This window comes from Buteo buteo, chromosome 6, assembly GCF_964188355.1.
Source record: "Buteo buteo chromosome 6, bButBut1.hap1.1, whole genome shotgun sequence".
Lineage (NCBI taxonomy): Eukaryota > Metazoa > Chordata > Aves > Accipitriformes > Accipitridae > Buteo > Buteo buteo.
The window spans coordinates 41,487,747-41,515,406 of NC_134176.1; the positions used below are offsets into that span (position 1 = coordinate 41,487,747).

The 27,660-nt window shown below is 40.3% G+C and overlaps 1 protein-coding gene across 3 annotated transcripts; it reads right to left on the minus strand.

Moving 5' to 3' along the window:
- Positions 1 to 1,141: 1,141 nt before the first annotated feature.
- Positions 1,142 to 27,656, minus strand: GANC (glucosidase alpha, neutral C). Of its 3 annotated transcripts, XM_075030641.1 has the most exons (24): positions 27,422 to 27,651; positions 26,290 to 26,352; positions 24,636 to 24,744; positions 22,957 to 23,084; positions 22,247 to 22,429; positions 21,325 to 21,370; positions 19,858 to 19,924; positions 18,476 to 18,572; positions 17,717 to 17,897; positions 16,860 to 17,013; positions 15,412 to 15,647; positions 14,105 to 14,231; positions 13,107 to 13,186; positions 11,472 to 11,615; positions 10,987 to 11,083; positions 10,503 to 10,604; positions 9,757 to 10,000; positions 7,983 to 8,047; positions 6,786 to 6,862; positions 5,472 to 5,546; positions 4,929 to 5,042; positions 4,275 to 4,387; positions 2,665 to 2,768; positions 1,142 to 1,772 (listed from the first exon to the last, which is right to left on the minus strand). In XM_075030641.1, the coding sequence occupies exons 1-24, from the start codon at positions 27,448 to 27,450 to the stop codon at positions 1,663 to 1,665; spliced, it is 2,745 nt and encodes a 914-aa protein (XP_074886742.1). In that variant the 5' UTR covers positions 27,451 to 27,651; the 3' UTR covers positions 1,142 to 1,662. The 3 variants fall into 3 exon arrangements, 2 of the variants coding, with proteins under 2 accessions (XP_074886742.1, XP_074886743.1); XM_075030642.1 differs by lacking the exons at positions 24,636 to 24,744; positions 26,290 to 26,352; positions 27,422 to 27,651 and adding an exon at positions 24,041 to 24,232; XR_012650787.1 differs by lacking the exons at positions 1,142 to 1,772; positions 2,665 to 2,768; positions 4,275 to 4,387; positions 6,786 to 6,862 and having other exon boundaries at positions 4,969 to 5,042; positions 27,422 to 27,656.
- Positions 27,657 to 27,660: the final 4 nt, after the last annotated feature.

Below are 27,660 nucleotides of genomic sequence, written 5' to 3' on the forward strand. Positions count from 1 at the left end.
GAAATCTGCCCTGAAGAGGAGAAACAGCAGCAGGTGGGAATGACTGACCAAGCACTGGGAGGACTTAGTAAGAAGAGTAGAGGACAATGTAAAAACGGACTGTTACATTACCTTTGGTTGGCAAAAATGGTGACCATCCTTCTCTGTTTCCTAAGAGTTAATTTACTGATGTTTTTAGAAAGCAACTTCCTCATCTTGCTAAAAGAAAATTAAGTACATTTTGCCCTTTTATATCCACAAAACCCAACTGATGGCATGTTCAGATTTGACTCAAAGCAGAACTAGCATTAAAATAACATAGTTGGCAAGTGTAGCAAATGGAAAGGGCAAACAACTTGAGCTGTGGAGCAATGGTAGCCTGTGAAAAGAGATGCCTGATATGGAAAGGGCTGTGGGAATAGACAGGATGTAGGGGATGCGGGAATTGGGATGTCTCCTAGTTTTGAAAGGGAAGAAAGCATCAGGACACACCAATTCTGTTTGCAGAGATGGTGGGAAAAGGAGGCAAGGGAACATTAGGGTGAGCTGTAGGAGAATGGGAGAATAAGCATGAAGTGGGATGGCTAACTGCAGAATTAATCCCATCAAAATTAAAAATTTGCTTCATAACTACCAAGCTTACATCTCTGCCAGATAGTAAAAACTGACCAAGAAACTACTAAAATATGTGTAAAGGAAGCCCAACCTTGGCAAGAGTTGGAAGATGTGACAAAGCAGAGCTCTCCGTAAGCAGAGCTGCTTCACTGGGCTGGCTTTAACCAAAGACATTCAGTCATCAAAAAATGCCAATTCTTTCCTAACAAAAGACTTTTTTTTTTTTTTTTTTTTTTAGTAGTACTTGCAGAGACAGGGGAGCAGTAACATGGAAAATGTTTCTGTGTGAGTCTAGCTGCTACCCTAAGCCAGTATTGCACTTACATAGACCTGTGCCTTTTAAAAATCCAAATACCAATTTCAAAGCCAGCTATTGGAGAGACTTTTGCACTTCCACATTACTGTCTTTTACTATCACACAACTGACTGGCACAACCTACTCAAACCTTACCTTCAGTGACTGAACCGTTGGCTAGCCTGTTGTTTGCTTTCCTGTACAGACTGCCTAATTTTGCATTGTCATAAGGACTGGAAAGGGGAAGTGTCTGTAATCACACTGGGTGGCTCCTTCTGTGTTTTCTCAAGGCAGCTTGCAGGCAGTGCTCTGACGATAACCTCTGCGTCTGGCATATCTACTGATCCTGCTTGTCGAACTGGCCCAGATCTGCTCTTCTTGAGTACTCCAGTCTTTGAATAGTGGGATTTCCAAATACTCACATTAAACGTCATGCCAACAAGCCACAATCTCACCCCATTGATTTATAATATTTTGGTGCAAGTGAAGGCAGAACTCAATCTTAATGCTTAACTGAAGTTAGCCTGCAGCAGATAGTATTTAGCTTTTTTTCCCTGAAGATACAATCCTAGTGCCATTACTGTTGCCGAATAGAAGAGCTATGCAAGTTTAAATCAGTGCTTTAAAAGAAAAATTGTAGGAAATGTTAGTTTAGGGGTGTGGGTGGGAAATATGTTCCTTGATTTGATTGGATTCAAGTGGACATTTTAAGTCCTCCCAACTTATTTCCCCTCAAGCTCTCGATGAATTCTCTGAAGAAGTTGCATCTCCTTTCAGTTGATGCAAATCTCCCAGTCAGCATCAATGCTCAGGGCTAAATTTTCCAGTGTCAGCGCAGAGGTCTTCGTATTGTATGTGAAAACCACTTCTTTTCTTTTCCCATCTGAAGAGGACAAGAGAGTTTACTATAGGATTTAAGAAAAACCCTTCTGAAACACAGTTACACATATCTCCCTCCAGTCTTTAATTCAGACTGTTGCTGCCACTGGTGGAAAGGACTGATTAAAAAAGAAGTAGTAGTCAAATCTGCCCAGTATACACAGAAGAATGCAGGAGAATTGGAAAAACTATTTATCTTTTTCTGACCTATCATGGTCAGTATATGGAACTATTCAAGGTTTTTTCTAGAAAAAAATCCCAAACGTTGTTTCAGCATAGGTTTTCCTCCAAGCACCCTAACAGTCCTTGAGACTGACAGGTGGAGGCAGAAAGTCCACATTCACATGATTCCCAAAGTGAAGGGACACGCTTGGAAAGTAGCCAGAAATAAGCCCTTTCTGTAGAAGCCACTGCCTATCCGTGTAGGATCCCTCACAACTTCTAGGGATCCCCACATAGTCAGGAACTCCAGACACTTTTGAATGAGCAAAAGAACAGGAAAGTAATTCTGGTTTTGCCTCCAAGTTTCCAGTTCTAGACTAGGCAGGCTTACAGAGCAAATGGTCCTTAAGATGAAATGCTGTCTCTGGTCATATTATGTACAGGACAAAGTTATCTGAACTTGTTAATTCTAAACTGCTTTTACTGATATATCTATTGCCTTACAAAGCAAGTGTTCTTCAGTTCTGCATGTAATATTAGTGGTGAGTAGCTGTTGCCTCCTTTCGCTAAATTCTGTCCTTGATATCAAAAAAAGTAGCAAAGAAAACTAAACAAAGATGCTCCCTATGCTGTAACACTTCCTTTACAGAGCTATCAGTTTGCCACCTCTAGTGAGTGGCAGCAAAGCAATAGTTTTTTAAAAAACTACAGTAAAATAGAAGTCAATTCATTACCCTTGGAACAGGCTGTCACAAAAGTGGGTTGCTGTCCAAATCCCAGAACTATCACCCGCTCAACCACACATGTAGTGTGGTATTGTCCGCTTTCATCTCTGCGGCTGAAAAAAGAAAATTATTTCATATACATTAGTTTCTGTCCATCAGTAGAAGTTCAGCATTATACAGAGAAAGTACTACTTCAGTCTCACCCTGAAAGTTCCCTATACTAGTTTCCTTTCCTCGGTTTACCTTTCTCCTGAAACAAGTCAAACTTTCTCCCATTATCAGCTGATTTTTCACTGCATAGCAGATTTCACAAAGTTAGAAGAAAAAAAGTTTGAGAAGATATTTTGTGGCAAAGAGCATAGCTTTAACAACCAGAAAAGTTCTGGATTTTTGCAAAATGGTAGTTAAAACTAAGTATAAAGTTAATTTTAACATTTTTCAAGTAAGGTGTTTCAATCTGAGGTAGAATTATCTTCCATTTTGTAACTAATTTAATTTTTATTAAAAAGCTCTAAAGAAACTCAAATCAAAATGAAACTTTCCTTTCTGGAGTGAACAGAATGTTTCATCATTCATCTCAAAATTACTTTTTTCCAGCTGCTAGTAATTTAGCAACATTTTTCTTTTCTATCCTTAGTTTTTAAGCTTTTCAGATTTCGTATCCCAGATGAAGAGATTTGAAGCATACTTTTAACTACATTATCCATGCTAGTCTACAGTTTTGCTTGTTAAATTTTGTAGTTTTAGTACCACCTCCTGCATATTTTTGAACCCTGAAGGAATAAAGAAATGCCTGTAAAATCACCATTTATGCACTGCACAGCCCCATGGGCAACATACCTCAATAGTAAAAGTGTCGTAGTGAAGTATTTACCATCTTTTCTTACAAGCAGCTAGGGATATTTTTGGCTTTTAGGTTGTTTCACTCAGCCTTTGCAGATTGTGTCCCCTCATGCTTCCTTTCAAGTGCTTTTCTTCTATATTTTACTATGCTAATACATTTGTTGATGACTTTTGGAGACTACATGTAATGGTGTCTGTTTGTGGTTCCCACATGGAATCACAGAATATCTCAAGATGGAAGGGACCCATAAGGATCAAGTCCAACTCCCTGCTCCTCGCAGGACTACCTAAAATGAAATCATATGACTAAGAGCATCGTCCAGACCCTTCTTGAACTCTGACAGGCTTGGTGCCTTGACCGCTTCCCTGGGGAGCATGTTCCAGTGACTGACCGCCCTCTCAGTGAGGGAGATCTTAGAAAAAACAAACACTCTAGGTGTTGCCTATTTGCAAATCTCCTAGTTTATCTTCTTTTGTTCTCTGATAGGCTTTACTCTTGCTGATGACTTTCTTTGTATTTGAGTAAATCTGTAGAATCTCTAATTTGACTAGACTGAAACAATATGAGACAACTCAGTACTTAACGTGTTGCTGCCCTTAGACTCATGCAGAACATTGTTTACCTCTGCAGTTTTATGACAGATTCTGCATGCTCTGGGACTTCACTAAGCAATAGATGACACTAATGCTTCTACATTTGTAAGAAGGCCTCATGAACTAGAAAAGGCATTTCCAATGACAGTGCGTTGGTGGCTTTTGTCTATAAATGCTGTTACCTGGAAGAGAGAACGTTCTTGTGGAAAGTGAATTTCTGATACAGGAACTGCTTCTTGTGGAGATACTGAAATGAATGCCCATCATCTAGGTAGAGCTCACCTACGGCACAGGCCTGTGAAACACACCAGATGGAGTACAAATTAACAGCAGCTTCTAGTGCTGGACAATGAAACCAAAAATGTCTCACTATATGTTATGCTTCATAGTTTGTTTTTATTTTTCTTTAGTGACTTGTATCCCTGGAAGGCTCAAGGAGTCCAGCTCTTAGAGTGCTCGAATACATGGACATTCTGGCTTTGTAAATTGATGTGGGTGCCAGGTGTTACCTTATTTATTAGAAAATACAGTTGTGGGAAGTTCTCTCTCTGTATCCAAGAGGAAGTTTGTGGCCTGCTCATTCTCTGCTCCTTCCTCCAAGGGACTAAAGGAGGGCTGAGAAAGGTCAGAAAAACATTCCGCCTCTGCTATACTCAGTCTCACTTAGAGGGAACACTGGGAGGGAGCTGGGAGGCCCTCCAAATAGGAGAAGTGGAGGAGAGCTATTGGGCATACAGATGCAGATACCATGGTGCTGATGGAACAGGCAACAAGGACCTAAAAAGGTCAGATGGAGTAAAAGACAACTTTGTAAAGGGAACGTCATCTCAGAGTACCTCTGTGTCCAGGGCCACATGGAGTTCATAAGAAACATCTATCATCCATTCAGTGGATTTTCCAGCTGTGGTCTTCAGAGGTATCACAGTGCCCCCTCGCTGGAATACAGGAATCTGTGAAAAACAAAGCCAGGGTAGAAAGGTTTGTATACTCTGAGCATATAATTTTAACTTGGAAGAAGGATAACTGCAGCTTGCTCTTATCAAAGCTCAAAAGCGAACTTTACCACAAGTACATAAAGAAAACTATTCAACTAACAATGGGAATAACAGTAATCTTCCTGTATGTGTACAAGCGAAATATCTTTGCTTGGAGAAGTCACCCTTATATCATCTCACTTTTCTCTATCACCAGGACACATCAGTGTTCTATCTAACAACAAAGGAGATGGGACTTTACTTCTCTACAAAAGCTATTTTAGATTACATTCCTACAAGGAAATTCAAATGCTGCTCTTCTGATTTTGAATGTTGATAAAACAAAAGCCTATTTGTTTTTTTTCTTCTGCTCAATTGAAGTAGTATTTTAAAACAAAAACGTACATTCTCCAGTGTTACTGGGATCTTCAGAGTGCCTAGATCTTCCATTCGTTTGAATTTTCTGAAATCATACCAAATCTAGGAAAAATAAAAAAAGAATGAGCATGACATATGGCAAGATCTGTTCCCTCTGCAGGTGCAGTTACTCTTCTGCTTAACCTTACTGTCACTATTCCTGACAACCTATTTGATGTGCAAGAAATAGCATTTACTTTTTAAATCAAATGACCTTCTGGATAGAAAGAACAAATTCTCATTGTGAGGCACAAATATAAGCTGATCTTTTCTACAGTTTGCATAACATCTTATATGTCTTAAAGCATCTGGAAGTGCAAAACAATGAAATAACTTTATTTTTATCTGGAAATGTTGGGATCCAGAATAAGCATATTTATATTGAAGTGAAAATTAACAACAAAGGTGCTAATAACAGGTCATGAAAAAGAGCTACATCTGAAACTTCCCATGCACCACACTTGCCAGCAGGTTTAACTGCTTTAAGTGTGCCAGGCAGTCAATTCCCACAGAGATCTTAAGAAAAATATTATTCTTAACTTGTTTGGAGAGCCTGGTCTGTTTTTCTCCTTGTATTGAGAAGAATTCTAAGCATCCTCAGGTGTATTAGTGGAGTCACAAAGCTCTGCATGGTCTCACACACTCCCCTTTGCTGCTGTCTTTCCTCTTATTCCTTCCTAGAGTCTCAGGCTTTCCCTTAGGAACTATTTTCCCCAAATTCTTTCCCTTCCTCTACCTCTCAGCTGCTGCAGCCAAATGCTCTTTGTAGGAGTGGATCACAGTGCCATCCCGTGGATAAATAACTTTACTTCAGAGAGGAACTGATCTCTGTACATGTGAAAGGCTTTGCTGCACAAATCCCAGGCTACTGAGGCTTGTGTTTCCATGTTATAATTTTCCCTCCCCACAGCATCCCTCTGATTTCCTTATGAACTTTCTTTAAAGTTCCCTTTCCTTCCACATAAAACAGAAGTTTAACCCAAGAAGAAATACATGAAAAAAGGGAATCGACAATTTAGTGAAGCTGTTTTTTGGTGTTCTATGAGAAGCAGCAAGCCTTGAGGGGAGATTTAAATTACAGGAGATCTGAGATATGTGCAGCAGCTCTTGGAAAAGCAAGAAAGTAAATTTACTGTGAGCCAAGCATGCAAGGTATCAAGATGGCAGGAAGGTTCAGAGTGGCACAGAATGGCTGGCCAGCACTTGGCACAGCAGCAGTGCTCAGCAGTTACGAGATGCAGAGCTGCAAGGTTGCTGTATAGAATACTTCTTTGGGCTGAGCAGCTTCATATTCATCCTCACCTCATCTGACCCTGGAAGCAGAACACTCACTGTCTTGGCCTCTTGCTCTGTGACTGGATGCACCAACAAAGCATTTCCTAGAGAAAAACATAAACGTGGGCTGTGATCCTCAAGGCTGCATTTCATTGGAGCAGAAGCTATGTCCTCTGGGGTTGTCAGCCTCCCGTTGCCATTTTAGGGGCTCACCTGGGCATGCCATGTGCTTAGGTTCACTTTCTACTGGAAAAAAAAGGCATATGTAGGGAGCTGATGGCTGGTTGGGTCTTGTTCTGTTATGGCACTGGGATGCAGCTGGGCTGCACTGTATACCCACCAGTTTGGAGGCGCTTCTGGGTCCCTCATAATCTAAGAGATGATTGCCTGTTTGCTCTTTGGTTGAACACAGAAATATGCTTTTCTAACCAAAAGAGTGGAAGACAGGAATGCCTTCATAAAAAAAAAACAACCCACCAAAACTGCTTAAGCTTATTACACTGGGGATGGTTCTTCTTTACTCTTAAAAAAACCCCCTACATTAATGTATATAGACTGTACAGTTTGATAAACTTCCCTCCTTGCCCACTAGTAATGCAAGCTGAACTCCCAGAGTCCTCTGAAATGCTGTGCTTCACCACACTTAGCTTTGCTGCTGTGTCCTGCCTACCTTGGTCAGACTTTTGCATGAGAAGTGAATGCCCCTTAATTTGAAAGTCATTAGTAGGCACTCTTGAGCTCAGAGGTAACAAAAAAATGAAATGCAACATTCCATTCTCATTCTCTCTTCCTGTATAGGCTGAATGTGCTTTACACAAACATGCATCTCTTATGCTTAATTTCTGAGAAAACTGACTTTAACAGCCAGCCATATCAGAGTAAAAAACAATCAGCTTTGGATGGTAGTTGTTTGCTGCTGTCATTTCTGAAGCAGACTGTGGTCTTAACTGCTACAGTGAACTTTCATGGTTCAGGTTGAAACTGACCATGTTGTTTCAAAGTGACTAGGTGAGACTGAACTCAGCTTTTGCATCTCATACGACCCCTATTTTCAAAGTGCTGTTAAAACCAGGTCCCTTGAAGAGGTCTCCAGTTCTATATTCAGTTACAATATAATTTTTAAGTCTTGGGCAGAGTTTTTATGGTTTCTTTTTGTCATGTGATGCTCTATCACTTCAAAAATATTTAACTCAAGTTCCAGAGAATGAGGAGGCAACTGCTTACCCAGCATATATTCATTTTCCACACCAAAAGTTTCTATTTTCCCTGGAAACTCTATCCAGAGAGGCCTGTAGAAAGAAAGATAGTGGGATTCAGTTAGTTTCTCCCCTCCTAGCAGCCTGTTCAAGGCCTTCTGGCATTTTCAGGCTCCATTTTCTCCCTCTCTTTACAAGGTACAGCTATCAAGAACTGCAGATGCCTGAAAGAAATGCTTCTGTGCCTTAAAGTACCCCTTCTGAGTCATTGGCGAGAGTTCCCAGTACAACATGGGTTAAGACACTCCAATATACCTATGGTTTGGCTTCTTGCAGCCTCACTTTCTTTCCTCCTGCTCCCTTCTTTACAAACTTGCACTACATATACCTTCCTTCTACCAAAGGAGAGATGGATGAGCCTTTCTGTCACAGTCTATCAGCAATGCTGACACCTGATGAGCTAGTCCCTGCAGCACAGTCCTTCCTGTTCTCAGCAGCTCACTACTGCTTTTATAGCATGTTTCCTTCTGGTTACAACTGAAAAACCTGCACCAGAAATTCATTTTCAGTTTTTCTCAAAAAAGGGTAGTACAGTAACCATCTGGTTACAGAACAGGAGTTATATATTTAAAGCTTGACGGTTTATGACAATAATAGCTCATTCAGAGACAGGGTCTGGGTTTCCTTACACAAAAAGCCTTGCTCACCTGCTCACTCATAGGCATCCACTTGTTCACTGTAGCCCTGCTGTTCATGTGCTTGCTAATTAGAGACATTTGCCACTCTGCTTGTCTCAGTGAGAAAAATATCATGCTTCCTCTCTAATTCTGTACCTACTGCAGCAAATTTAACATAATCAAAGTTTTACGTTGTGTGCAGTGCACATGTCAACATAAGCTTCATTCCAAGATAAGAGAGAAACCCAGTCTATGTCAGTGCATACAACATGGGCATCTACGCCTATATGCATGCAGACAGATGCTCACACTATGTCTGTAAGGCAAATCATCTTAAAAACTCAAACCACTCAACCCTTGTCAAAAAGACCTTTATGTTTTTAAAACTTAGGAGATGTATTGTATTTGCATAACAATAAGTAAATGTAAATGTGATGCAAAAGGACAGTTCTAGGGCATCCTTCAAGATGCAGCAATACCAGGGAGATTACTGGCATCCATCTCTTGCTGAAAGGATTGTTGCATTCAGTTCCGCTGAGGCACTTTCTTAGAGGTTAGAGAGCAGCAGAACAAAAGTTTATTTTCTAATTTTGTTTCTGTTCTGTATTATTAGATTCTCTACTAAAAGAAAAATTATAAGAAATACTGCAGAGATGAATGATCAAATTATCAATATGAAATAAGCTTTTATAAGAGGAAAAATTCAGCAGTAACAAATATTTTCATGAGGGGTAAAATGGCCTTTATGTTTTTAGTTCAGCAAGTTCAGAGTCCATTAAGCACTGTTATAAGTGTGGGTTGGAATATTATATAATGTTGTTTATCATGACAAGAAGTTTGGAGTCAACAGTACTTCAAAAACATGTTTAAAGACTGTGCAGTGTTTACTGAATTAGTGTGTTCCTGGCACCATTTGGAAAAAAAACCCAAACCATCTGATTTTCCTTTGAGAACCTTACCAAAGCTTGCAGAATACATGAAAACAGAATCTAGTAATTTTGGTATGTTTTTTTCTTTTTTAATATTTAAATAAGTAATCACAAAAGTCAGAGATGGTAATTTAACTTCCCTCCTCCAAGTAACTTCCTGAAGATAATCACTACACCTCCTGACTTATGCTCTTACCTCATAACTGGTTCAGCCGCTGTGTGTGCCCGATAGAACAGTGTGTATAAGTATGGCAGGAGGACGTAGCGCTCTCTAATGGCTTCCCTGATGATCTGGGTGTTCTTCTCCCCAAAGAGCCACGGTTCTCGCCGTTTGCTCTCCATGTTAGAATGACCTCTGAAGAAGGGCTGGTAGGCTCCAGCCTGATACCAGCGAACAAGTAATTCTGGTTCTGGATCTCCAATAAACCCTCCCACATCAGCTAGATATTGCGCAGACAAATAAAAATACACATTTTTGGAAATTATTCTGAAAAATGTGAAGTTCTCCTCTAACAAACATTCCAAGTGTACAAATCCATGCATTTCACCGTGTGCTTGCGGTTCTGCTGTCGGGCAGCTGCTTGTCCAAATAAGAGTGGAAAACTGGTGTAACAAGTTATCCTTTAATTAAAATCTCAAGAGAGCTTTTGGAGGCTAAGTGAGTGCCTTCCCCAGTGACAGAGGACTGTCATAGTGATGCTACGGAACACCACCTGAGGACTGCTGCTCCAGATGGGACACAAACACTACATAAGTGTTAGTAGAGAAGTGATGGTGACAGCCAGGTTATTGGCTTCTGAAACCAGACTGATCTGTGAAACTGCCTGGAAATGCACTGGACTGTTGAGCTTTCCACCATCTGTGTTCAAGTCTATCTTGGGATACAAACTTTGTGGCACCAGTGATTTATGCATAGTGAGCAACTCCAGCTAAACACCTTACCTCCACAGAATGAAATCCCTGCCATGCTGATGGTGAGAAGCATTGGAATGGATATTTTCAAGTAACCCCACTCTGCTGTGTTGTCTCCCGTCCACACTGCCCCTGGAAATACCCAGTTTCAGCATTACACAGGAAAGTTGGGCGTATGCTTCAGTTTATGCTTGCAATTAAGGAAAGAAGACAAGAATGGTCATGAACTACTGGTGAACTGCTGTTCATTGCAACTTTTTTTCTTTATACACACACGCTCCTGAAATATGCAAGAAAAGAAGGTAGTGGTTTATCACAGGACACAGGTTGTTATTCTGCCCTTAACTTGTACATACTTTGCCAGTCTCTCCTGATTTTTTAATCACTTGGACTCTTATGAGCTCACCATGTCAGTATTTCTAAGATAGCTTCTGTCCTCTCTAAACTTAACTACTACACACCAAACTTAATAGAATAAAGCAGCATGGAAGGCATCCAGCTAGTCCTTACTTACCATATTTCTGTGATCCAGCGAAGAAAGATCGTGTGAGGACAAATGGTCTCTCTTTTCCTGAAGAACGCCTGATGAGTCCTTCTGCAGTTGCCATTTGCTGAAAATCATAAATATAAAAGTCAGGAAGACAAACTCTATAATCAGGATATTTTAGCCCTTCCAAGGCAGGAAAATTAAGAAATCTGTACCCACAAATAATACCTATTATTAAAGCAACACTTTCTTACTAGAATATACTTGAACAAAAACATTATTACTATCGTGTAGTCACAGCCAATGTCATTTACGTTGTTACGGTAGAAAGGCATGGATGTTGTCACATTTTCTTGTGACCGATCACAGTGTGTATTTCAAATATAGCAACATCCAGCACAGCAAAGTTTCAGTCCTTGATGGAGGTTACAGAATACCTATTACTGTGTAAATTACCACATTAGACATACTCTATGAGAATAACTGCTGGTTTGTGTCTCCAGATACTCCACCTGGTAGAATCCATAGAGGTTGTGTACTTCCCGATGCTCCCAGTTGTTGTAGTGCACAGCATCCTTCTGCATTGTTAGTTCTGCCCCTTTGAAGACTGAAGGTTCATTCATGTCATTCCATACAAAGAGGATATTAGTGGATTCCTATGACACAGGGTTGCAATTAGGACGTAACAGACCCATTGCTGTGACTTAGTGTGTTTATCTCTAGTGGGTGTCAGACCAGTCTGGGCTATGAGTAGAAAGAGCAGCATCAAAGGAAGACCTGGTAATTATACTCCTGTGGTCACTTGAAAGCTGCTAGTCATTCATCTCATCTCTCTCAGTGGCTCTTGTAGTCAGGGTGGCAGCCTACAAGCCCACTTGATTTTTGCAATTCTTACAAAACTCAGTAGGTACGTGCTGTTCCTGCCTTCAGGTGAGGGAAAGAGGTAGGGACTAGAGAAGTATTAAATAGCCATGAGGAAAAAATCAGAGAAGGTCGGAAGAGGAAAACTGGAGAGGGAAAGCAGCATGGGAAATGTCTACTATGCATACCCACTAGGGGAGTGGTTTCAACAACTCTACTGCAAAGCAGAACTTGGGGGTGGGGGGAGAGGAACTGGAGGTGTCCAGCAGTGTTCACCCAGACACTTTCAGCGCTAAGTCTGGAGTGCTGGAAGGAAGGTCAGGGTGAAGTGACCATGAGCTATGAGAGAGCACTCCCACATCACGCCTTGTGTACTATCATGGTAGTAAAAGCTGGAACTGCAGCAGCTGTGTTAGATTACAGGTTGCTAAAATGCCTGCAGTTTGTCCATTCTACTTGCTGCAGCTAAGTGAGCAGGTTCACTGGTGGTATATGGGTTCCAACTTTCTTAATGTAGACAAGTCCATGGAGAAAATCCTTCTGTGGTACTTTAGCTTATCAAGATATTTTCCTCTATGTTATGACAATACAGTGTCCTGGTTTCAGCTTGGATAGAGCTAATTTTCTTTCTAGTAGCTGGTATAGTGTTATGTTTTGGATTTAATATGAGAATAATGTTGATAACACACTGACAATGTTTTAGTTGTTGCTAAGCAGTGTTTAGACTAAGTCAAGGATTTTTCAGCTTCTCATGCCCAGCCAGCAAGAAGGCTGGAGGGGTACAAGAAGTTGGTAGGGGACACAGCCAGGACAGCTGACCCAAACTGGCCAAAGGAGTATTCCACACCATGTGACTCCATGTCTAGTATATAAACTAGGGGGAGTTGGCCTGGGGGGCAGATTGCTGCTCAGGAACTAACTGGGCATTGGTCGGCAGGTGGTGAGCAATTGCATTGTGCATCACTTGTTTTCTATATTCCAATTATTTTATTATTATTATCGTAATTTTATTATTGTTATTATTTTCTTCCTTTCTGTCCTATTAAACTGTTCTTATCTCAACCCACAAGTTTTACTTTTTTTTTTTCTTCCCAATTCTCTCCCCCATCCCACTGGGTAGGGGGGAAGTGAGTGAGAGGCTGTGTGGTGCTTAGTTCCTGACTGGGGTTAAACCACAACGTGCAGCTACAAAAGCCACCAACTTGCTTAGCCAGTAGTTTATCTTCTCTCTTTTCCCCATTTTCAGGTTTTCTGGGATATGTAGATCAGAGCAAATAAATACACACCTTGTAAGTTTTGAAGGCAAATTGATCTGCATACCATTTTCGTACTTCAGGATTGGTGAAATCCAGGTAACAAGAGGATCCTGTGGATGTGGGAGATCTCAATTATTTACCTGATTTTAAGCGTAGGCATGCATTGTCTTTGCACCTAAATACAGCAGCCTAAAGCTAGGATGCTTTCCACAATGGGCAGCAACAATGTAGTTGCTATTGTTTCTGAGACAAAAGCTCAAAAACAAATTCCAGGCTGACTTGGAACCCCTTGCCATGTTCTGCAGACCAACACATGTAGATTCTGGAGGTCTGAAGCTCAGCACCATTTAAGGATGATTGCTAGCAGTTTGAAATATGTTTGGATGTGAACAGGAAGCCAGTGAGAGACAGTATCCCTGGTTATTTTGAGCTCAAACAGGAAAGTGTTGCTGAGAAGCTGAATAACTACATACTGCCATGCTACTAGAAGTTGTAATATGTCCTTGATTTTTCCCATATTAATTTCTTTACCAGGACTGTGGTCTTTCTGTCTGTAAAGAAGGGGGACGACCTCCTTTGCCTCCCTGCAATAAGGCCTCCTCATGAAAAATAATATGTCAAATCACTATATTATGATTGAATCAAAGTCTTCAGTATCAGGGTTTGTTCACATTAATTTCATCCAGCCTATGTAAGCTGTGTTCGCTGTGACAGACCAGACTGCATTTCTGTTACCCAAGACAAGTTGGGAAGAGGGATGGCTGCTCTGATCAACAAATCCAACTTTTTTAGCTCTAGGCACTGGAACTATCTGCAGATCCAACTGACATAACAGAGGAAGTTTTACAGATGAGGCAATTAGAACATGACTGTACCAAAGAAACCACAAAGTATTTGAAATTATGAATATTTACAAAAAATGCAAGGAATGTAAGAATTTAATTCCACTTCCATGGGTACCAATTCAACTATTCTGCAAAATTTTTAAAATAAACAGCTTGAAATGTAGAGACAGAGTGGTTTATTACCTGGCCAACAGATGCCCTCAAAATCTTGCCCATTTCTGTCTTTCACAAAATATCCCTTGTCTTTTGCCTGTGAATACAGGGTATACGTGGGATCAATCTTAACATGGGGATCTACAATGACGACAAGCTGCCAGGATAAGAAAATAAATTGCATCATTAGCATGAACTGTACTGAATAAAACAGTAAGAGTTCCCTTTCGATAAAAGGCAGACAATAATTCCACTTCAGGTAAAGAAGGTAGCTGTGTCATTAATTTTAGAAAGCAGTTACCAGTTCTTGTATACACTGTGCTAGACTTATGTATAATAGCTGAATTTACAAGGAGAGCATGAATTCATGCTTACCCCTCTGAAATAAGGGCCAAAAAACATTGTTTCAGATAAAAGCAACTACCCCAGCCCCTAAAAACACTATGTTTAATTCACTGCTGTATTCTGTGAATGAGAAAATATCTGACTTCCATGTTCATGTCTCTGCTTAAAATCATTTGCCTTAAGACATTTAAATATATCTTAGTTTGTATAGCATACAACAGCAACAGAATTTTCTAATTTTTTTAAACATCCAGGTATTGTATTTTGCACTTACTTTCTGCTGCCATTAACGGCCTTGCTGTAAAACTGAGAAAGTACTATAGCTCCAACTAAAAGATTATAGAACTTGAATGCTATTTTCACAGTCCCCTGTTCATTGACTTTTGGCAAAGATCAAGCATTATGCAACTCTACAACTTCTAGATATTAACTGTGTACATTTTAATACCTCCATAATACCAAGGAAAATATTTTAGCTGTAAAAGCAGAAATAAAGACTAAGTTAAGAGAGTGCACATCACACCAGGACTTCACCAGAAAGAAAAAACATTTAATTTATGGTAAGTAATTGTATCAACGTAAAGGACAAATCTCAGTTAGTATAAGCAGAAAATAAAAAGTATTATCAATACAAAGAAAAGCTGAAGCAAGGATAGCAACTACCAATGATGAAAGCTCACATTAAGCAGAAAAATTTTCTACTGTGCCCATCAAGGACAGCACTGGGCTGCTTCTGTAAGATGGAGCTTCACATGGGTCAAACTTAGCCTAATGGTCAGGGTACCAAACAAACTACAAAATAATAAAATGGCACGAGGAGCTGAATTAAACAAGACAGTTTGTGTACTGGAAGCATCACCAGACCACAACACAGTCTAATTTACTCTGTTGTAGTTAAACTGTTTCCAGTATATGAAGTACTTTGGTTAAATCTAGATTGGTTAGCTTCACACTAGAAAGAAAATTTTCTTTCTTCCTGCTGTATTATGTACCTTGCGTTTTTTCTTCCTGAGATGTTCTTGCATCTTTCTGGGGTTCTGGAATTTCTTTTTGTCCCAAGTAAAATACTTCTTGCCATCCGTGTGCTCTATGTCCAGCCATATCACATCATAAGGAATATCATGTTCATCAAAGCCAGCATCTACTGCCTTGACATCTTGCTCATCCTCGTAATTCCACCGGCACTGATGGTAGCCCAGAGAAAAAAGAGGGGGCAGGGCTTGAGTCCCTAGGAAGATAACACTGTTAATGCCCTTCAGGATTTTATCTAGAGACTCCAGTAAAGTTAACATGATTAATATGTATTTGTCTGGAGCTAGAGAATGCCACCCTAGGTTAAGTCTAGAGCATATTCTTCATACCAAAGTGACTGAACTCTTGAAATAACAAACATTGCAATGAGCACAACAGCTAGAAAGAGCAGAGGGCTGTAATGATAACACATAAGTGAGAAGGAATTTGCTGTTCCATGATGCTGAAGTGTTATTCCAGTAACCATTATAATTTTATTCTTTAATTTTTTCTTACATAAAAATATTCTAGATTAGCTTAACTGTCATTAATGCAAACAATTAAACAGATTTTAATCAGTAGAATACAATTCCTGTGACTGCTTGAACTTGAGTAGTGTAAACAGGCCCACAGGTGCTGCAGTACAAAGAGAACCATGGAATTGCAATTGTTAGGACTTTTTAAAATTAGAAAACATGTATGTATGTATGCATATTGCAAAATGGAGCTGGGAAACTTTCCTGAGAGTGCGCTTCTGCTTGGCGAGATCCTCTTGTGATCTGGCTACTTTCCTATTCCTGCTCAGCTGAACCACGTTTTCTCCATAACATCTGTGCAGCAAACAATCATTGCTAACACACTAAAGAACTACCAGGGATGTTTCTGTGCTTTTAATTCTCTTTAGTACATAAAGAATTTTGCTTTCATAAAATGTTAGTCCTCTTGCCTCCATTTTTTTAGTCTCTTCCTGACCCTCTTGCTTCTTTACTTTCCCATATCTGGATGCTATCTCTGATCCCTTCCCCAAGGGACATACTAGACAGTTACCCATTTTCTTTCTCTACTCTCCAGAATACATTACTCCATAACTTCAGCCTTTTCTCATTATAAGGCAGTCTGTCTTGCTGGTGACTGGCAGTTCTAGCCTCCTGTGTCTCTTCATCTAAGGGAGCAGTTTCAGATAGCAGTAATTATGCTGGCTTCTCAATTAGGGCCAAGTTTGACCAGCTGCAGATGCTAGGGAAAACAAGGATGGAAGCCTGTCTTCACAAATCAGCAGCCTGTGCTCTACAAACTGCAGTCTGGGAAGAACTGGTCTCCTGCACACAATGGGTCAGGTAAATATTAACCCACTCTTGGGTACAGAATGTTCCTTAGTGAATCTCCTAGGTAAATGTGCCATACTGACTCCAATTATGTGAGTTAGTACCTGTCAGTTGTGCAAACTGCTTGAAGATATCAAATGCAGTTGGTCCCATCAGCAGGAAAACATCAATGATCCCACTTTCTGACATCCAGCGCACATCAGTTAGAGGCATTGCTCTCTGCTTAGCAGTCTCTGCAGCAGATCCAGATAGCATGTGCTTTGAAGGAAATCAAGGTAAAACTGAATCTCTCTCTAGAATCTCTCTCTATTAAACTTCTGTTCAATGAAGTAGCAAAGATGGAAACCCACAAAATTCACTAACACATACCTGGCAGGTACTAGGAATACACACTGAATGTTTCTTATATATCCTTCACAAACCCTTTACCTTGCATACTGCTTATACAAAATAGAGTAATAGTTAATGAGGAAAAATGGGTAATGAGGGGCAAAGTAATTAAAGCTTTTCTGTAATTAAAGACTGCATTTTCTGCAGGATCTTTGAGTAATATCTATATCATACGTAATAAAGAAAATGAATAATTTTAATCACATAATGAAGTGCTGGAATAAAGCAAGATATTTTTTTTCTCACTGTTTCAATTTTAACAGAATTCATATGTTTGTGTGTCAAGACTAGAATGAGTTCATTTCCTGAACATTTTATGTTTCTCAAAGGTCAATTACATTCCACAGAAAAATGGGCCCACTAAGCAGAAATGTGTGGCAATTCCAAGACTTTAAAAACTCTGAAAAATTCCTCAAATCCAAGAGATTGTCAAGATTTTTGTCCACCCTTTTTTCTGCCTGCTACATCCACCTGTGTAGATTTTTTCTGCTCCAACATTACCTATTCCCTCTCTGCCTTCTCCTGTGTTTTCTTTCATTACTAAATTCTGAGGAAAGTGAGCAACTCTCACCTCAGCTACTGCCTTTGTATTAATATCCACCAGCGTTTCTGAAGAGTTCAGCCAGAAGATCCCTGTAGTTCTGTTAGGCTTGTGTGCTAAGAGAAGGGGCACTGAGCCATAAATGCCTATTTTGTCATGTATCTTGTGGCCGAAGATATCCAAATTATAAAGCCGGTAGGCATCACCATCACTAGGACAAACAAACAGATGTGTCTGTTATATGTAAGCATCCTGCACTAGGCCAATTTTAGCTCTATTGCCATACCACTAAACTCAGTGAACGCTCTGCATTGTGGTCTTTTGCTTAGCATCCAGAGCTGAAATGTGGACAGCCTAGATTACTGCTTCTTTGCTTTGGTCCTAGCTATCTGAATCAAGAAACATTTTTGCTGCCAGTGAGAATATGGTTCATTTGCTCTAAGTCCTAAAATACGAATTCTGAACTCTCCCATCTTCCCATGGAGTTACTCTTTTAAGAGTTCTGCTTAAACATGACCAATCTGGCAATTCAGAAAAAAAAAAACTGCACAGAAAATTGAGAGAGAACAGAAGGGGTCATTCATGAAATTGCAGAGTGGAAAGGGAAAGCAGAACAACTTATTCCACATGGACAGGGGCTATGATTCAGTTTGCTGTATCATTAAACTAAAATATACACTATATAATATACATATCTCAAGCTGTTGTCTGCATTAAATTATTAAGACAATGTTATAGCTCTCCTTTACAAAAATTATACTGCTTTCACTAGCAATCCTCCACCTTTACCTGGTGTTTTTGAGAAGAAGTGCTTCCGTGTGTTGTGGTATTCCATAAACATGGTCAAATCCATGTAAAGAGAAGTCCATGCCTACAGAACTAGGACCTGTGGGAATAGCATTAAAAGAGAAGACCACAGAGTTTCACTCTCAGGCTTAGCTGAAAGCAACAGAGCAGAGCAACCTAACTGACAAAAAAAAAAATTAAAAAGCAGGTTTTAATAATTAGCTATTTCATACTTGCTTTCAACTTCACTTTCATTATTACTTCTGTACTACAGAGGTAAAGTTTTAAACAGGTTTTATTGTATTTATTCTGATTTTGATCTGTGTAAGAAGATAAAACGAATCACTTTCATAGAAAAAACATACATGTAATAGTGGGTCACTTTATTCTGTAGTGCAACTGCTTAAAATTATCACCTGTTTCTATCCCAGTACCTACAAGCCAAGCTTTGCAGCACAGTGGTACAGCAGGGTGGGCTTTAGAGTCAGAGCTGCCTGTTTTCTACTGCTCTTCTCTTCAGCCTTAGCCAGGGGAGTGGCATGCACAAGAGACTCTGCCAGTGATATCACCTTGGCACATTACTGGATCCAGAGCAACTTTTGGCAGGTGACCAGAGATCCTGCAGACTGACAAGCAGTGGCTTCAGGATCAGAACCTGACTGTATGGACTTTATTCCTCCAGCACAGAGAAACAGAAAAACATGATATTGGCCTAAAATAAAAGGAAGCTCTTTCAGACTTCCCTCTTCCTACTGCAGCTGCTGGGTAGTGTTGGTTGCTACGAAAGTCTGCATGATAGTGGTAAAGGACAAAGCTAGCCAACTCAATTAATATAGAATACAACTGGACAGACAGGAGATGATCATAAATTTTGGTAATTAATAATTTCAATTGTATTTGAGCTACTGACCTACATGTTTCTACAGCCTTCTTATCCCTTAAGACTGTTCAGTATTTCCTTTTGTAGTTCCCCACTTAAAAAGAGTTTCTTTGTGACAATTATTGATGCTTACATATCATCATTTCTGATATGTTGTGAGAATATTATGCACTGATACTAAAAAAAGAAAATAAAAAGGAAATAATGCATTATATACCAGTCAGCCAACGCAATAGTGTTACACTGTGTCAGAAATGGCACGTGGTGAGCTGATGAACTGAGTCACATTTAATACATTCCCTCCTGAACAGAAATCTATGAATATTTCCAGTACTTTTGTCAAATTTGTTACCCATCACTGATATCTGAACAGGCAAGTTAAAAGAAGGAGCAAGCGAGACATGGATGAACATAAAGCAGCTAAACAGAAAGCAGACAGAAATATGAATGAACATAGGTATACAGAAAGCAGTAAAGCTGTTTTCAGAACTAGATTGAGACTTACCATGAGCTTTGATGTCTAAGAAACTGCCAAATTTCTCTTGCCAGAGACCTAGATCCTCTTGTTTCTCCTGCATAAACAGAAATAGCTAAGCCTAGCAGATGCAACTGCTCACACCATGTATTTCTAAGAAAAGTATGTTTATTCACATTAGATTTCTACATTGTAACTGCTTTTTTTGCCAAATATGTTTAATATAAATAAATCCAAAACACAATTCACATCCTGCTGCAGGAATTTACACTGAAGAACTGACGTGCTAGTGGAGCACACATGCACTCTGTTACAGCATAAAAGTAATACCTGAGGTCTTGGATAGCATCATAGAATGATAGAATAGCCAAGGTTGGAAGGGACCTCAGAAGACCATCTGGTCCGACCTTTCGTGGGAAAGGGAGCCTAGATGAGATTATTTAGCACCCTGCCCAACTGCATCCTGAAAACCTCCGGTGATGGGGACTCTACCACATCCCTGGGGAGGTTGTTCCAGTGAATGATTGTTCTCACTGTAAAAATTGTCTTTCTTCTGGGTGTTGAAATGATTATGAAACGCAAAGAGTGCACAGATGGAAACAAACAGGAAAACCTACAGAAACAGAAACCAACCCACTACCCTTAACAGTAAGGGTCAGAAAACAAAAAAACTCTCCAGACTCCTGTCTGTGTAACTGACACTTTAAGCCTTCTTCAAACTTTGAGCCTTGTGCCCTGCCACTCATTGTCCTAGAATCCCCACTTTTTGCCGTGTCTTTCCTGGTCTTCTTTTCTACATTCATCCCAGAATAAGCGGACATGGCCTCTTGCAGCTGTGTGACTCCCCCAAAGCAAGCACACTCCCTGGCAGAACTCAGAGTTCAGACACAAGTATGCTGAAGGCAGCATAGCTCCTGCCATTTATAACAGGATGGCGGAGTAAGCAGCCATCTGCTCTACAGGAGGCTAAAATTGTATCATGGACATAACTCAGCCTCCTGGTATGTGCCTTTACGCACTGCCAGGACCTGGTCTTTTTTCAGAGAGAATCTTACTTCTGTATTAAGCATGAATGTATGCAGAGGCATAGTTTGGACTGTTACAAAACAGGTCTTGTTCTTTTGAAATTCTCTTTGCAATGAACAGGGAATTTGAAAATGACCAAATATCACCACAAACCTCCTTTTTACACATCTACTCCAAATCAAAGGAGAGAACAAATGAGAAAGAAATTCTAAATAAAAAGGCCACAGAAAAAGCATTTTTGAGTTAGATCTACCTGACTGATGCCTTCTACAGCCCTGGTAAAACACATAAACCTTTATTCAACTATGAATTTGCAAAGTATCTCAATATGAAATACCAGGTCCTTTTTGAATTTCACTGGTAAGTGGTTAGACTATGTTTGTAAACATAGTACCAGAAGAAATGAACATGTGATTCTAATTCTCTTTTCTACAAAATATTGATGCTGGAATTGTAGTAAGCATGGGTTACCTTAGAGGAATCACTTGCTGCCTCCTTGTTTTCTGCTGTAGGTTTTCTAGTGAAAACAAATACATAGAAATAATCAGTTTATTGTTAACGTAAGGAAGGATTTCAAACAGAAAATTCATATAGCATTCTGCACTGCCTTACACATTATATAAGAGTTTTTGTGCTTGACTATTCTGAAAATTGATGTCATAGTTGAGAGCTCTAACTGGCAAATCATTTTAATATTCAATGTCTTAAAATAACATTCACTCCATATTTGAGTTAGGTTGACTTCTTGGCCTTTAATATTTATTTCTATCTGCATCAGTGTTTTACCTGCCCAGAAGATCCTCACTTCTTTGTCATTCTCTGTTAAGGCCTCTCTGTTAATTACAATTTTTTAAATAATGCTCTCTAGGAGAGATGCTTGCTATGCTCTTTTCCTAGTCATGACATGTCCTGCATTGTGGTTTCTCACCCTTCCAGCACTTTGCAGTGGGATTGACCTGTAAAATCTTGCAGCTATACAGAACACTAAGTTGAACAAAACTTACTTCAAGAGCTTTATGGTGAATAAAACTTACCTAAAGAGTAAGTTTAGTCATAAAAGGAAACAAAACTAATAACCTCATCATACTTCCATCACTTATTCCCAAACAAGACAAGGGGTACCAGGACAGTTTAGTGTTTTACAAAACCGGCTGTTAAATGAGGTTAGCATTTTGCACATGGCTGCTGCAAGGGATTGAAACAGTCTGCTGTTAATTGATCTAGAATTTCTTTGTTAAAACATCACCATTGTACTTACTGGTATGAAGTAAAAGAGAAGACAGATTTCAATGCATAAGAGCTTCTATCACAGAAATTGCAATTCCATAGAATTGTTTCTCTTCAGCTACAGCACAATCAGTACATGCTACGATGCAATAGACAGATACTGTACCTGTCACTGGGAGGTGGTCGTAAGTGCTCAAAATATAACAACCCATTGGAATTCATGCTCAGAACAGTCTCACCCTTGGACTGTAGCTCAACCTGGAAGGGATACGCTGTGACTTGAAGTTTGTAGTCCTCATTAACACTTGACAGCACCAAAATACCTGGCTCCTTCTGGGATATGAAGAGTCTGGCAAATGAAAAGCAAGGACATGAATCAGCAGCACAGGAAATCCACTGTAACTAAATAACTATTTGAAACAAAAGATGGGCTGAGAATATCTGCATACATTATAAAAACCTCAAGGCTAATGTTGAGGCAAAGAATGCCAGAAACACATGCTGTGTTCAGGGTTCACTGCACAGTGCAACAGGTGGCTACAGAGCTGCTGTGAAAACTATCCAGAGTTTGCACTCCTTTCACATTAACAGGTAATGCCTTAGGTAAAAATGATGCATCATAACAAGTACACTATTTTCTGATTGGGTCAAATAGCCTCAAATTTGTTATGTATATGACAAAACTTTCTCCTATGTATTTAACAGGAATTTTTGAAAGTAAATCAACCACATGCATTTTTATTTTCTATTCCTGTAACAACTTTGTATTGTAGAGAGACAACTGTAGTGTTGGACAAATGAGGGAGAAGGGAAAACATTCTTGCAAAGGAAGCTGTATAAGTTACTAAGGTGACAAATCACCTTCCCGTCACTTACCTCTGGGTGGTAGGTTCCTTTATAAGAACATCAGGAACTTTGTATCTTGCTCTGAGAGGAGATGCCTCATCAATTTTAAGCCTGAAAATATTGCCCCCAATCTCACAAATTTCTACTTGTAGAAGAACCTGGGAGCAAACAAACAGTTAAACTAGTAGTGATAAAAAATACCAAATTACTTTTCAACTCAACATCACCAAACACTTAATGTCTGGAGAAAAAACATGCCTGCTTTCTGATTTAATGTTCTTTAGCGTTGCTAGGCAACAATCATCATCCATATGAATTTACACCAGCTAACTCTACTTCTCCCCTTTGAAGAAGCAACTCTTTTTAAGTGGAGACTCTATCTTAAGCCTCTCATGTCTAGCATTTTGCAGCTCTCCCCACAAGCAGCATGGAAAACAGGGGTAGTATGCACTAATCTTGAAGTTTGGACAATTTCACTACTGTGCTGTCAATGTAAGAGTGGGATACTACTGAGATGTGGGCTTCTTGCAAAAATGTCAGTGCTCTGTGTTCACTAGTATTCACAGTGGTGCTAACACTGATGAACTGTGTCAGAAAGACACACGAAGAAAATGCATAATACTGCCCTACCCGCTGTAACTTGCTATTTTATTGTTCAGGGAACTGAGAAGTCACTCTGTTCTAGCTCATACAAAATGATTCCTTTTTCTTCATGGAGGATCCCTACAAAAGAAGTCCAATTTTTTTTCCTTTTTTTTCCTTTCTTAATCTCTCCTCTTGTGAGACACAACACTGGCTGAAGAATTTTGGCCTGGTATCTTTTCCCTCTACCTGGAAGCCAATCAGCCCTGCTCTCTTCAAAGGCATCAAAGAATGAAAGAGCCATAATACCAGAGGGACAGTAGGCAAGAGAGAAAAGATTCATTTGGAGTTCCAGATCCTGCTTCCTAGGAAATACTTTACATTATGCCACCTTTGTATAAACCCCCAAATAGTCTAGAAAGCCACAGAGCCTTCAGTCTTTCATCTACCTTAAAATCTAGACAAAAAATAGGCTCCTTTTTCTGTGCTGACTTCAGAGAAGGTCAGGATTAACAAGAGAGGCAGAAAATACCTTTATGCAGAGTATCTACATAGTGTGATGCTTAGAGCATGGAAGAGAGCTGTAGTTCCAAACTCCCATAATTTGAGGACAGGTTAGGTTGCCTGAGTCAGTCTGCTAGCTGCTACGCTATTAAATTAGAGGAACAGAAGACACCCCTCTTCCTGGCTGTCTTCTTAAATGCAAAGAAGGCTTCTTTTTCCCCCCAAATTGCCTTTGAACAAAGACAGGAATACAAAGATATGGTTAGGAGGTGCTGGAACATAGGTCTTCTTATTCCAATACAGAAAAAGAATTTATTCTTTTGGAATAATGGAGAAAACTCTGAATTAAAAACATTTTTTTTTCAGATAAAAAAAGTTCTATTCAGAGTTTTCATAAAGTTATTGAAGGTTTTTTTAAGTTCCTTAAAATACATGTTCTCCTTGCACAGTCTCAAGCTTTCAAATAAATACTGACCAGTAAGGACATCTTTAGGCTGATACTTTGCATCATGTCTTAAATATCTATCACTGAAGAATCTCAAAATGTGCAAATATTATCAGACTTGTTGATAATATTCACTGCTCTTTTTGTAAGCACCCTCTTATGCGAGGTGGGATCTCACCTTATGCTCTTCATGAATAATTTGGAATTTGACATTCTCATCACTTGATGTGACTGAATCCAACAATGCTCGATATAAGGATTTTCCAGGACATAGAAGTTTCTGACGCCTGTCAAGACAGAAAATTATTTTTGGTCTCTCTAATTGTTGTGGCTTATATCCCACAGAGGGACATAATATTGTTAGAAATGTTTACTTAATAATTTTGTCCTGAATTTTTTCAAATACAGTTGTTATCAGTGCTTCAAGTCACAGGGAAAAAGAAGGACTATAATTCTGAGCACACATACGTGTCTATGAATGAGATGTTAGAGGGGTTTGGTCACCCATCACCATTCTATAGGTTAAGACAATAATAGTCTTAATTCAAGTGTCCAACTGCATTCTCAGTTGTCCAGTTACATTCTTCTTCTTTCCATGACCCAAGAAATTTCAGCTGAATAATCTGTTTTTCATTTTCTGTCATACACTCCTGCTTGGTTGGCGACCCCTCAGTGAACAGCTTCTACGTTCTGTGGTGATGAAGCAATATATGTCTGTAATGTGTAATCTCCTGCATAGGCAATGAGGAAATTGTTTTTCAACAAGCCTGCCAACTACAGAGTTTTGACTACAGCTTTTGGCCCTGATTATATTTTTAGGACAGAGACCTTGAAACAGAGGCTCTTTCAACTGTTTGTAAAATGCTCCTTGCTGAGCCCAGGTTTTACGAACTATTGGAAAGTAAGTATCTTGGAGGCTACGTTAAAGTGAAGCTTCTCTGTTAGTAAACTGACTTTGTTTCCTCGCAAACAGATATTGCACAAATGCGAGCAATTAGATAAAGGATTTCTTTTAAAAGCAGAGCAAAGACAGGATCTGATGCTTGCCAATGTGTGGGAACCTCCTGCTGAGAAATTAGATGTGTTAAGTTAAACCGGTGACAGGCTAGAAAGGGCTGGTGTCAAAAGAGGACAAGTCTTGCTCCCACAGGCGAAACGTTATTTGGGGTTTTCGGAACATAATTTCCTGCAGAACAGAACTGAGTATCTGAAACTGTAACCCAGTACGTCAGTGAGTAATTGGCGTAACACTGGGCAATCATTCCTTTCACTCAGGCAGCAAGGGATAGAAGAAAATGGAGGATGGGAGGAAAAAAAGGTGGAGGAGAGTTATCTCAGAAATGGGATAAGAAGGATCCCTTAGCTTAAGGTTAGCTTTAGGAGACTAATGAGCTAGAATTTAGATTTGATGCTGAATTCTGGCCAAGGTACTTGCTCAACAGGACTGTAATCATGCATGCTATTGTTAGAGACTAATGGTTTCTATTGAGAGTTCTGTTGTTTTGAACTACGGATATTCAAGAAATGTCTACATCAAGAAAACAACCTGCGTCTGAGTGTACCTATAGTTAAAATATTGCTGGGGCTTTATCAGGTGAGAGGACTGACTCTTGAATTTTAACAAAAGAGGTTTTGGATGTACGATTCCACCTTTTAAAATATGCTGATTATTGCTTGCTGACAGGTGAGTGGAACGCTCACTTTGGAAGATAAATCCTGAAAGTAGCAGACTTGCTGTAATTAAAAATCAATATGTAACTTCTTCCTGTATCTTTTAATATTACTAGTTTTAAAAAAAACCAACAACCCTACACTACAGTTCTTCTCTTTACCTGTAAAAAGCAATCTGGTTGCATTCCTTAAAGGTGCTTTTGTCCACAGCCTCATCTTGGACACTAGAAAGAATAGATAAAGAAAACGTTTAAATGTGTTCACCTAACACCTGCTGAATGATCAGATGACGGGGGTCCTCCTCAAGAGGGCTGAGGATTAAAGAGAGTGCAGACGACTATGGTGACATAAAATGTGTTGGACTTTTAACTACTGTGTTTGGATATGGGAAGAATTTTACACATTTAGTTCCATGCTAAACCATTTCCTTTTAAACCTGGATAATTCTGGCAAACAATCGAATCTGTGACTAACAGAGCTGAATTTCAGCACGAGTGACTTCTTGGGGCTTTGCATTTCAAAGCCAGATCTCTCTCTGCAGTCCTTACAGTTAAATATTATGTTCCAGTAATAAGAATGGAGAGAGGCAGGATTGGCAGAAAAGGAGAAACGCTGCACCCTTCCCTTCTACCTGCAGTGGGACTGACGAGGGAGGAAGGCTTCTAACGGCCTTGCTGGCAGCTCTATGTTATCTCTAGGCTTTAAGTAACTTTTAGATCTATTAGACAAGAGCAAATTTTTGGCTTGCCTGAAAAAAATGGACTGCCAGTAGTGTCTATCATCAAAATACTTGCCAGAGCATGCTGACTTCAGACACACATGGAAGAGAATAAGGTAATAGTACCGGTAGATGAAGAGCTGATGCTTATAATTATATACATGCAGCATATAAAATGCAGACGGCAGCCACGAAGACTGGATCCCCACCACCGTGAACTAAATATTAATAGACCTGGATTATTATTAGAGACCTCAGGGTAACCCTATATTTAGGCAGCGTAACCCTTCCCATTTTTGCCTGAAGATACCCATGCGCTTTCGGGTTTTTGCCCCCGGTCTGTGGGACCCCGTCGCCGTCTTTAACCCCCGGCAACCCGACCACCTTCCAGCCTGCGCCCGAACCATCCCGCCCGTGGTGAAACCTGCCCTCCGGCCCCCTCACGCCTGCCCCTCGCCCCCGGCCGGCTCCGGGCCCTTCCTGGGGCCCGGCCCCCTCCCCGCGGAAAGCTGTGGAGCCATCCCGGGAGCGAGGAGAGGGCCGGCCGCCGAGGAGCCGCCGCCGGGCAGCGTTACCTGACTTCCCCCGGCGTGAGCGCCTCCATGGCGGAGCCGCCCCGAGCGGCGAAGGGGGTGACCGCCCGGGGGGGTCTCCTCAGAGGGAGCGGCGGCAGCCGGGGACGCTCCTCCGGTAACGGTCTCGCCTCACTCGCGGCGAGGCGCGGAGGTCCCCGGCGCGGCGCTCCAGTCACCGGCTTGCCGGCGAGCTCCGACCGCGGCCGGGCCCGGCGATTGGCACCCGGGGGGGGGGGCGG

What these genes read in the sequence shown, in the direction of transcription:
- GANC (XM_075030641.1), bottom strand. Translation starts at nt 27,450, where the DNA reads ATGGAGGCGCTCACGCCGGGGGAAGTCAG. An exon ending in CTTAGACATCAAAGCTCATG is followed by an intron (nt 18,573 to 19,857) that starts GTAAGTCTCAAT and finishes CTATTCCCACAG; the next exon opens with GTCCTAGTTCTGTAGGCATG. An exon ending in TCAGGAAGAAAAAACGCAAG is followed by an intron (nt 14,232 to 15,411) that starts GTACATAATACA and finishes TTATCCTGGCAG; the next exon opens with CTTGTCGTCATTGTAGATCC.